The 12,513-nt window shown below is 40.8% G+C and overlaps 1 protein-coding gene across 4 annotated transcripts in view; it reads right to left on the bottom strand.

Moving 5' to 3' along the window:
• RELCH (RAB11 binding and LisH domain, coiled-coil and HEAT repeat containing) overlaps positions 1 to 12,513 on the bottom strand; it is a 214,323-nt gene that overhangs the window by 134,591 nt on the left and 67,219 nt on the right. For 3 of the 4 annotated variants that reach the window (XM_089674859.1, XM_089674857.1, XM_089674858.1), the window contains exons 3-4: positions 8,827 to 8,898; positions 8,651 to 8,706 (exon numbers count right to left, since the gene is read on the bottom strand). In XM_089674859.1, the coding sequence (XP_089530985.1) occupies positions 8,651 to 8,706; positions 8,827 to 8,898 (128 nt within the window). The remainder of the gene's footprint in view (positions 1 to 8,650; positions 8,707 to 8,826; positions 8,899 to 12,513) is intronic. The other variant, XM_089674860.1, reaches the window with a different exon arrangement.

The following is a 12,513-nucleotide window of genomic DNA, read 5'->3' as shown; positions in this document are numbered from 1 at the left end:
TCACAAACCAACGTGATAAAAAGCAGTAAGGTGGTCCACAAAAACAGTCACAATATGGCTGTGTCTAGTGATGCGGATATTCTAACGCGTTTCGGGAGCTGTACCCCCTTCCTCAGAGCCCTTACTGCTTTTTATCACGTTGGTTTGTGAGAATATAATCCTTTTTTATTAATAAATACGTGGATTACCACGGTAATGCATGATGAGAGTGCGCCCTTGTTTGTTTTTTTTTCCTCTGATTTCCTGATGTATAAACCACAGGGCCCATAAACAACATATGCTTTGGGTTATGCTGAAAAGCCTTCCTCAAGGCAGTCCCAACACAAAGACAAGGCAATCTACCTCAAATCCTAGGAGTTCAGTTCACAGCACTGTGCTGCAGCGGTGATGGCTGACATAAAAGAGATATGAATTAAAATATTGAATCCTCCTGCACTGCTTAATCTATTTTAACAAATATTGTTGCTGCCAACGCCCAATCCTCTCCTCAGAATAGACAAAAAACAGATATTGTAACAGCAAACGGTGTGGCGCTACGAGTATACCTTTTCAGGGTAAAGATACCGTTGTTAACAGCAAGTAAAAAACACATCAATAACTGGTGTAATGAGAATCAAGCATAATAAAGTGAATAAAACATGCCACTCAGTGGTTCCCTATAAAGCAGTGGTTCTCAACCTTCCTAATGCCGCGACCCATTAATACAGTTACTCATGTTGTGGTGACCCCCAACCATAAAATTATTTTCGTTGCTACTTCATAACTGTAATTTTGCTACTATTATGAATCGTAATGTAAATATCTGATATGCAGGATGTATTTTCATTGTTACAAATTGTACATAATTAAAGCATAGTGATTAATCACAAAAACAATATGTAATATATTATGAAATATTTATTTCTAATTACAAATAAATTAAATTTTGTCTTGAAGCATGGTGTAGCATGGGTCTTAGGCGACCCCTGTGAAAGGGTCATTCGACCCCCAAAGGGGTCGCGACCCACAGGTTGAGAACCGCTGCTATAAAGGGATATGCAATACTAATTAGGTGATATCTGTGTACAAAGGTACAAAAATAATCCACAGCCCTCAGTGTTAATAACCATAAAAATGCAGTAATAATAGTGTCCACATAATTTAGTGTTTATCACACAATTGGGGAACAAAACCCGCTTATGCTCCTCTTGCCAGTGCGGGTGACAGGTGAGAATCCTATGTGGCTAGCGTGCCTGCTCACCTTCCCCCTGCGACCCACAGGGGCCAAAATGCCTTGCGGATCACCTCTGGATCCTACACGCTCTCTCTTGACCAGAAGTTACTCCACAGACTCCAATCCTGACTCCTCCACCTTCCTCTTATCCTCCCCATACAGGTAGCAATATTAAGTACTCATGAGGTCATAAGAGTCATGGAATAGAACACACAAAAGATCCTCCATAGTGTGAAAACTGTATGGCACATTTAATGTGAAAAACGCCAAATAAACACTAACATTTGCAGTGAAAGATACAAGCCTTTTAGTGTCACCTCACATGGGTGTACTATAGGTCCTCTGGTGTACCAAGATGGCGCCGGAACAGAAGTGCATCACCACGTCGTTATGTCTCATCTACGCGTTACGCCGCGCCTCTCGTGACGAAGCTACTGAACCACTGAGTGGCATGTTTTAATCAATTATTATGCTTGATTCTCATTACACCAGTTATTGATGTGTTTTTTACTAGCTGTTAACAACGGTATCTTTACCCTGAAAAGGTATACTCGTAGCGCCACACCATTTACGGTTACAATAAAAGAGATATGCTCGATTTTTGCGACACACTGCACCATATTACAATCCGCTGCAGTTAATACAGACTAATAAAATGTCATTTGGTGGCATTTTGATACAGTTGAAAAACAAGGGGTTAAACAGTGAGACGCAACAGCTTGGCTCCTTTCACAAAACATGCCGGCAGCCACGGTGTAATGCCAACACTGGGGTGAACAAGCCCTAAAACCAACACTCAGTATACACTGCAGTTTTTTTATTTATTTATTTTTTAAACAAAAAAACCTCACAGATTCCTATCAACTGCTCAACAGATGATCGGTTTCTGTTAAACAAATTGAAAGTCGACCGGTTCTTGCTTCACTTCACCAAGTGTATACGGGCTTAAAGCAATAATAACCGCTTGCGGACCGTGCACTGTACATATACTGCGACAGTGCGGGCCCACGGCATTGGATCACATACATGTATATGATCCAGCATTTACAGGTTGGGGGCGCATGTGCCCCTGCTGCACTGTCATTCAATACAGCACAAGCCTATCAGTGGGTCCCGGCCAATGATTTATGGCAAAGACCCACTGATCGGCTAAGCAAAGGAAGAGGGCCCTGTGTTGGTAAAAACAGGGCTCTCTACAGACAGCAGAGACGTGCTGGGGTTTTTTTTCTCCCTGCAAAGCAGAAAGTAAAAAAACTGCACATTGCTTAGTAAAAACAGCACATACTACACACAGTAAACAACGTAAGGCACACAGTTAACCCTTTGACTGCACCTAAATGTTAACCCCCTCCCGGCTAGTGTCATTAGTACAGTGACTATGTATGATTTTAGCACTGATCACTGTATTAGTGACAGTGGCAGTTAATCAGTTCCCACAAAGTGTCAGATTGCCCACCACACAATCAGTCCCACTATAAGTTGCTGATCAAAGTCAATACCAGTACAAAAAAAAAATATATAAATACAAATTCCAGTGTATATACACCATCATATGTAGATGCTATAACTTTCATGCAAACCAATGAATATACACTTATTGGGGTTTTTTTTTTTTTTTAAACCAAATGCATATAGCAGAATACATTTTGACCTAAATTTATGAAGAAATGATTGATTGAATTTTAATTTTTTTCATTGGATATGTTTCATAGCAGAAAGTAAAAAATACTGGGTTTTGTTTTTTTAATTTATATAATTAAAAAAAAACAGTGGTCATCAAAATACCACCAAAAGAAAGCTCTATTTGTGTGAAAACCAATTATACAAATTTCATTTGGGTAACAGGTTGCATGACCATGCAATTGCCAGTTAAAAGTAGCACAGTGCCAAAAAGCAAAAATACCCTGGCCATTAAGGTGGCAATATCCTCCAGAGTTTAAGTGGTTAAACCCAAAAGCAAAACTTTTATTATTTCGCAGCTTACCGATTCTGTGTGTACGTTGCATGTATCAACTTACAGGGATGACACAAATCATTTAACACTAGTAGGGTTGATAACCCTATTTCCAAAAGGATAAAAAAACTGCTGTAACCGATCATAAAGTGTGATTTGAAGTTTGGCTGCAATTTGTTAGTGGTTCTAAATCCACAAATACATTTAAAACATTACCCTCTTACCCCCACAGACTGACAATTCTCCTGTCTGCTGTGCCTCCTATGTGTATTCTTCCAGAGTGGTGTCTCACTAATACAGAAGGTTTGTTACTGGCCAAGGGGAAAACAGAGGGGGAAAAGCCAAAGAAAAGAAAACTGATGCAGCCACCACATCTAATGATTGGTAAGCTGCAATATAATACATTTTTGGCTTTTGGTTTAATATCACCTTAAAAACAAAAACAGACAAGGGCGCACTCTCATCGTGCATTACCGTGGAGACCCATGTATTTATTAAATGAAATAAAATATACTCACAAACCAATGAGAATAAAGCTCTGAGGAAGGGATTCCGTTTCCCGAACCGCGTCAGCTTATCCACACCAAGGGCACAGTATTGCATCCGCTGCGGTTGCGGATCATTTTAATGTTTTTTATGCTCATTGGTTTGTGAGTATATTTTATTTCATTTAATAAATACGTGGGTCTCCACGGTAATGCATGATGAGAGTGCGCCCTTGTCTGTTTTTGTTTACTAGTATTCAGATTTCCCATTCTTTGAAGGGCAGCACCTCCTCGTTTTTGGCATTCTCAATTCCCTGGTCTGCATGAAGATTTGAGCGCTGATTTCATTTGTTTGTCTATTGGTTAATATCACATTAGGTTAAACCCAAAACTGAAAATAAGATATATAAGAACCTGTAGTATATAAATAAGCCCAGACACTTTTTTGTGTTACTACTTCTGAATGCATACCAGAGGGAGAGCACTAGGGCACTAAGTGAGCACACTTGCTGAACAGAATTTATATTTCGGAAGGCTGGCTATGATTCAGTTATTTTTATTGTATTGAAAAGCAGTGCACTTCCAGTGGCCAACAAGCTACTCTTGTATGGCCAGAATGAGGTTGAAAAGCAGAGACCTCCAGTGCTGCCCTCTGTTAATAGACTAGGTTTACAACTTTACTTTCAAAAAATTAAAAGAAGAAAAAAAAAAAAAAAGTTACTGTTAAGTAAACCTTCATTGTGCCAATACAAACAAACTGACGTTTATTTTAACGAAAGCCAGCCGTAGACAGTGCGAATCTTGGCCAGTTTAGCAAGGACCATGTACGAGAAGGTTGAATGTACCCAAAATGATCGATCAACTTGGGCACAGCCAGCCTGTCTGATTTTACATGTGATTATTGCTAGTGGCTGTTTTAGCCACTAGCAGTAATCACGGTTTTCTCCTGGCAGGGACCACTTTCCCCGCCGAGAGGGAGAACACAATGGTTCTGTGGGAGGGATTCCCCCATTAACACCGACTGTGCAGGAAAGAAAATTGCTCAATTCTCCCATCAACAAACCAGGATTGCAGGAAAGAAAATCACTCCGTCTATAACTGGCTTTAGTTCTACCCAGAAGGATAAACACCTTCCTTTCCCTCTCCCGCTGTTTTGTTCGGCACTGGAATTCGACTTTACACAGGGCTATGAATTTCCTGTGTAATAGTGCAGATTGGCCCAGCTTTGTCACATGTTCCCATAAGTTGTAGCGGAGAAGCAAATTAAATATAAGCATATGCTGGGGATGGGGAGCATTATTGAAAAGCTGTTTGCATATTAAAGCAAACCTGTGCTACTGATGGCAAACTGTAAGGGTCCATACACACTAGGGGCAGAAAAATGCCAGAACCTCTGGCAGAAAAAGCAGCACAAAAAATGCTCATAGTGGCTTCTTTTGAGTTTGAGTATTTATGGGCATTTGCTTACATAAGAGTTTTTCCCAAAACATTCCCCTCTGGTGTTTCCAAGTGAAAATTAAAAATGAGCAATCGCCACATTTATGCGCGTTTATATTAAGAGTTATGCGTTTTGTCTGCCCAAAAGCTCCCCTCAAAAATGGTATTCTGATTTTCTTTTTCTGCCTCTAAAAATATGCCTGGACACATAGAGCTGCTTCTACCACTAAGAAATAAAAAAAAAAAAAAAAAAACAACACACAAATATGCCCATATAAGCAGCATTTTTTATACCCACTGTGCATGGACCCTAAAAATACCAACAGATTGGGCATGAACATATCCCAGGATATAAATAATCCAAGTCACCTAAAACTGATAGCCAGTACCTAGCACCCTATTAAAGTCTAACTTTTAGAAAACAAAATGCACATTCTGTATATTTGAAGGAAAAGAAAAATGTTCATTTTTTTTTTTTTGGCACAGGAGAAGCAAAGCATTGCAACTGCAAACAGTGGATCATGGGTGCAATGTCAGACACTTGCAGAAACTTCCTTCAGCTCTCGGTCTGTACTGAGGTATGGGCTTTCAGTTGAAGAGCTAGAGGAAGTGATGATGGACTATGGATGATGGACTTCTCTATCAAGAAGTACAAGTCCGTCTGCCATAGTTCAATCATTGACAGTTCTCTGCGAATGAACAATGTGGCTCAAAAGTGACAGCAGCAGGGACACGCTGTCATGAAGAGGGGAGGTGAGAGACCCATTTCCCCAAATACAGTGCAAAAAGTGAAAGTTAGCCTTTAAACCAACCTTTCTCAGCCTTTTCAACATAAAGGAACCCTTGAAATAACTTTCTGGTCTCAGGAAACCCCTACTACTATATCGACAACTCACAATACATTAGTGTAGTGGTCAGTAGGAAGAACACTCCCTTTACAGAAACTTCAAGTGGTTATAAAGGCTCAAGGCTTTTTGCCTTCATGCATTCAATGCATGAAGGTAAAAAAAACCTTCTCTGGGCAGCAGCTTCCCAGCCCCCCTAATACTCACCTAAGCCCCCTCTCGATCCAGCAATGGGCACTGGAGTCTCAGCAATCCCGGGACTTCCGCTCCTCATTGGCTGAGACAGCAGCTGGAGCCAATGAGAAAAGAGGGGGGGTGGGGCCAAGCTGCGGCTGTGTGTGTGAATGGACACACAAGCAACTTGCTATGGGGGCACCCAACAGGAGGGACAGGCCAGGAGTACCAGCGGGGGACCTGAGAAGACTAGGATCTTGGCTGCTCTGTACAAAACCACTGCAGAGAGCAGGTAAGTATAATGTGTTTGTTTAAAAAAAAAAAAAAAAAAAGCAAGCTTTTAATATCACTTAAAAGGATCAGTGGTGTCAGTGGGAACTTATCTGGGAGAGGCAGAAATTGCTCAAAGAACCCCTAGCAACCTCTGGGGAACCCTAGTTGAGAAACCCTGCTTTATACTTTTTATTTTTGCAAATGAAAAAACGCATGTTACATGCCTTGTGAGATAAACCCGTCCTGGACTGACTGCTCCATAAGCATACAGCTTCCATAGATATCTCACAACCATCACTCACCAGAGATTAACTGGACTTACACCCTGGACACATCAGGTGTGACTTGGCATGCAATTTGCATGCCATGCGACTTGCAAATCGTATGCCAAGTTGCACCCTACTGTCCACAATTAAAGCGGTGAAATCAGTGCGGTTCCGATTTCTATAGTACATGCACTAGTTTTGGTGCGATCTGTGTCAGATGTTTTGCAAATCGCACCTGAACTCGGCATCTCACCAGACTTTGAAATCGTGCGACTTACAGTGAAGTTGCACGATTTCAGAGTCGGGCTTGATGTAACTGGTGTGTAAAAAACACTGGGATGCCTATAGAGTAACCATCACAGGGCCTTGAAAAGAAAAATCATCTCTCATTTTCTGGTTGATAATTTTTGTTTACCCAGCATAAAACGAACATTCTGTTTTTTGCAATTCTCATGGTTATTCACCAAAATGCAGTCACTTTCTGAAAAAGGTGTCATGGTTTTACAATAATGCGTGGATAAAACTGATTTCAGAGCTAATATGGTTACAGTGAATTTTCCAAACAGCAGCGGATTATAAAGACTGTCTGCTTGAAGTTACCTAAACAGCATGATGGTGAGGAGTCTGTACAGCACAGCAATCAAAAGGAAACAATATTACTAATAGGAAACAAAGTGTTTCCTTAGACAGAGCAGTTTAGGATATCAATGTCAGTTCTGGTCTCTACGATGAGATTATAGTCTGCATACAGTTTATTGACATACTGTATATCGTTTCTCTGCTTCAGCCCTCTGACATATGTATATATGATGACCACACACACCAACAACATCCTGAGAAGCACATGCCAACATATAATACTTTAAGAATACATTTCCCTCCGATTGTGTATGCTAAAAAAATATTTTTCATTCGTACAGTGCTCAACAGCCACAACAATTGCAAGTTTTTGGCCCCATAGCCTTTAAATGCTAATGCTGGCCATTAAATTATACAATTTTGCTTTAGATTTACCAAAAACTATATAATATGAGGTCAAACCTAAACAACACGTTCAGTTGTATCCAATTAGACAGGCCCTTGCACTACATAGTTGAAGGTAAATCTAAAGGAAATTGGGCAAAAATTGGACAGAAAATTGTATAGCGTATGGCCAGTCTAACTCCACCTTTCCAAGAAATAAAAAGGTTGAGCCTGCAAAGCATTGATAATCCAATCAGTGGATCACAAGTGCAACACTAGGCTTCTGCAGAATCTTCCTCCTGCTTTATGTCCAAACTATGGACTTTCAGTTATGGAGCTGGAGAACATATCACTGTACTGCAAATGCAGTGATCTTCCACTGATCGATAAAAGTTCCTCTGCTGCAGTGGCAGATAGGCCTTGTAGTTTGTTCATCCACAGATCTCTGTGATGAATGGGGCGTCTAGGCGGCTGGAGCCATACGCCGCTGTGCCATAAATCAGAAAGTCACAGTCGCCACCCAAAATAGTGCCCTATTTTACATGGTATAACAGGTGGACTTAACCTTTAATAAGCACCTGAAAAAGTTTGAAAAATGTGTGTTTACATTTATTTTTCAGAAGCTCCCACTTAAAAGTCTGTGGGGATCAGGGGCAGACTGACAACTCATGGGGCCCCCGGGCAATAGGGGATCATGGGGCCCCTGTGTCCTTGCACAAACTAAAAAAAGCCTATGAAAAAGGTACCAGGGGCATCTCATGGGGCCCCCGGGCAGCGCCGAGTTTCCAAATGGTCAGTCCGCTCCTGGTGGGGACAAAATTGCATGATTCTGCTCCTGTGCTACAAGTAGGTAAAAAAACAAAAAAACCTCTAAAATCACCTGGCTATGCAAATATGAATGCAAGCTAATATTCACTAATACTCAATGACCGAACAATGAACAGTTTAGCAACTTACTGAAAAACACATGCGACAAAGCAGAATTCTAGAATAAAAGATCTTTTTAAATATCTTCCAAACAAAATGAATACAAATCATACCTGAATTTCAGGACTCGATTTATAATTCTTTCGTTCCTGCAAAGGAACTTCATTTTCTGCAATACAGAAATAAAACAAATGAATCTACTTAGAGAGAATATCATACTGGTCATCAAATTATTAACCATAATTTATTAAAGAACTAGGAAGAAAGAAAAAAATTGTATGTACGCCACCTGCAGCCAGTGTCAAGTTGACCCTGAGGGCCTGAATGGTCTCCTTGGCTTTCCGTAGCTCAAACTCCAGGACTGGACAGGGTTTTGGATTAAACACACACAGGCATCCAACCAAGAAAAGGGAAACAAAAATAAAAATAAAAAGCAAGGATGGGTGTGGAAAAATATCTATACAGTTTGTACTGGAACAGAAAGCATGCAGTCTAATGGAACTTATGAAAGCATGCAGCAGAGTTGGCTTAGCAAACTAATGAATGTCATCTTATGCTATGGAGATAAATCTAATCAAACCAAATTCAGTTCAAGCTGTCTGACAAGGAGCTTAAGCAACAGGAGAAGAAATAATATGTGTACTTGAATTTTAAATTGTATTTTGCTTTATAAAAGATTAGTATTTTCCTTTTCTAAATGGGATCAACCAGACTGGAGACCAAACTTTAACTACCTCTTTTTAAAAAGTAGACTGTATCCTAGCTTTTCAAGTTGTAAAAATCTTATTTAAAAAAAGACTAAAACACGAACTCCCAATTCGCAAAGGGCAGAAATAGAATTGTCGTTGTGTACAAGCGGCAGGTCTAGAACTCAGGCTACGTTCACACTAGCGCTGTGTGCAGGCGGCAGAGAGGCATTTGGGAAGCGTTTTTACCGCTTCCCAAACGCCTCGGACAATTGCTAGCCATTGCAGCACATGGTGCTGTTCTAACGGGAGCAGTAGCGTCGCGGTGCGGCAAAACGGACGCTTCTGGTCAAGTCAGGAAGCGTTGAAGCCTCCGATTCTTGTCTATGGTGCCGCTCCGCAAGCGGCCGGCCGGCGTTTGCGACGCGGTTGCAGAGCGTTTGCGGAGCAGTAACACCATTTTTGCTCTGCAAATGCCTAGCAACCACCGCTAAACCACGCATGAGGCGTTTGCGGAGCGTTAAATAACGCTCCGCAAACGCCGGACCAACGCATTGGTAAAACAGTGAAGTGTGAACGAGCCCTTACTTTGAACAAGCTTTGTAGCTGCTGTGCTTATTTTGTCCTTCAAAACATCTGCTAATCCATTAAAGCTTCAAATCACAAGGCTGCGTTTGCCTAACAGGCATATTTCAGCACCCTCTAGTTCAGTGGTTCTCAAGCTTCCTAATGCCGTGACCCTTTAATACAGTTCCTCATGTTGTGGTGACCCCCAACCATAAAATTGTTTACCCAGTAATTATAATTCATGAAGTGTCGTTTTACCTCCAACACTGCTGCTTTCAGCACAGTAGCTGCTTTTAACAGAGTAGCTGCTTTCAACACAGCAGCTGCTTTCTACACAGTAGCTGCTCTTTACACATCAGAAATATGTGTTTTCCGATGGTCTTAGGCGACCCCTGTGAAAGGGTCGTTCGACCCCCAAAGGGGTCGCGACCCACAGGTTGAGAACTACTGGTCTAGTTACACCTAATGCTTAGAGCCGGCTGACAGCAGCCTGCTGAAACCAATGACAGGGTGAAACATGTTTTGGCTGTACGCACATCCATGCCAGTACGTACATTCTGTGTTCAGGGCATAAATCCTACGGCCATGTATGCCAGCACCACTCCAATGTGCGTACAGCTGCAGCATATTTCAGCCTATCATGTATTTAACAGGTTGCTGGAAGCGGGCTATATGCACAGAAATATGCCCAGTTTTTGGGTTATATAGGCAAATGCACACATGTGCATAAGGTCCAAAGAGTAGGGGAAAAAAACACTATCAAAAATAGGTGTCTAATACACAGGCTGAGGATTAAAGCAGCAGTGAAGAAATAGGTAGTCACCAACTCGGCCAATTAGACTTAGGCTGGCCATACATTATACAATTTTCTTGAGATTTTTGGTTTAGCAGAAACCATATAATATGAGGTCAAACCTAACAACACTTTCAATTGTATCCAATTAGGCAGGCTCTTGCACTACATAGTTGAAGGCAAGTCTAAAGGAAATTGGACGGAAAATTGTATAGTGTATGGCCAGTCTAAATCAGGTGCCTGAAGCATAAGACTAGCTTAACACAACCACAAATTTGTATTTAAGATTAGACGGGATATATATTATATACATATCAACTCTGTAAGAAGATTTTTGCCTGGAGTTTAGCTTTAAATACAGCTAATACTATTTATTAAATAAAAAAACAGTGCCTAGTAATTCTGACCAACACCATATATCCTGCTAGAACTTGTGATAATAACTGTAAAACAATAAGATCTTTACTGCCTCTAATATAATGTTGGACAATTTGTGTTACTATGTGTGTGGTTTTTTTTTCTTAGTTGGGAAAAAGCCAAAGACTCATCTGCAAATAAGGTACAGAAGTGCATGACAAGGGGAGCATTTATGTAAACTAGAGCAAACGGAAAAAACATCACTTGTAGGTCACCTACATAGTAACAGATCATAAAAAAAAAAAAAAAATATAGACATTTTCCTTTGCACTAGTTTTTATAAATGAGCTCCTACATATGCTGAATGTGAACGATGAAAACCAATGATCAACATAAAATACGTAGTAAACACAAAAAAACAAAAACAAAACAAAATGTTGCAAATAATATAAAAGGCAACACAATAAATGGAAAACCTATGTCAGACTGCAAGAAGCCAATGGCAGATGGAGCACACCACGTTTGGGAGGAAAGGCCAACGATAACAAACACTCTGCTGCATGTTTCGTCCTTACAGAGGATATCATTTGATCTTATTTGGCTAATATTTTTTTTTTTTTTAGCAAATACTTCTTATTTCAGATCACTTCCATAATTTCTAAAACAGCAAGTATAGTAAAAGAACATGCACAAAGTATGATAGTTGGAACAAACTGTATGAAATACAGAAAACAAGATTTAAAGAAGAGCGTTCATACATTTAACCCCAACAATTTATAAGGTGCATTATTCAGCAAGATTGGGTAAAGGACAATGAGGCTGACACCATGGCAGGCAGATTTTTTCAACATTTTTCTATCATCAGGCCAATGTTTTGTTTTGTTTTTTTTTTCTTTTAAATAAACCAGTGAATCATAAGATTATCACATTTTTACAAAAAAGGCATTTTTCTTTACAATGGCCAGAAAGCCTAGTCCAGGGTAGGCCACTACTGCAACAAGGTCCAGAAAGCCTAGTCCAGTGTAGGCCACTAGTGGAACAAGGTCCAGAAAGCCTAGTCCAGTGTAGGCCACTACTGGAACAAGGTCCAGAAAGCCTAGTCCAGTGTAGGCCACTACTGGAACAAGGTCCAGAAAGCCTAGTCCAGTGTAGGCCACTACTGGAACAAGGTCCAGAAAGCCTAGTCCAGTGTAGGCTACTACTGCAACAAGGTCCAGAAAGCCTAGTCCAGTGTAGGCCACTAGTGGAACAAGGTCCAGAAAGCCTAGTCCAGTGTAGGCCACTACTGGAACAAGGTCCAGAAAGCCTAGTCCAGTGTAGGCCACTACTGGAACAAGGTCCAGAAAACCTAGTCCAGTGTAGGCCACTACTGCAACAAGGTCCAGAAAGCCTAGTCCAGTGTAGGCCACTACTGCAACAAGGTCCAGAAAGCCAAGTCCAGTGTAGGCCACTACTGCAACAAGGTCCAGAAAGCCTAGTCCAGTGTAGGCCACTACTGGAACAAGGTCCAGAAAGCCTAGTCCAGTGTAGGCTACTACTGCAACAAGGTCCAAAAAGCCTAGTCCAGTGTAGG

This window comes from Staurois parvus, unplaced genomic scaffold, assembly GCF_062004578.1.
Source record: "Staurois parvus isolate SC_StPar_1 unplaced genomic scaffold, SC_StPar_1.0 ptg000153l, whole genome shotgun sequence".
NCBI classification, from domain to species: Eukaryota; Metazoa; Chordata; class Amphibia; order Anura; family Ranidae; genus Staurois; species Staurois parvus.
The sequence above is the reverse complement of the archived record's forward strand: the minus strand, read 5'-3'. Positions and strand labels throughout refer to the sequence as shown.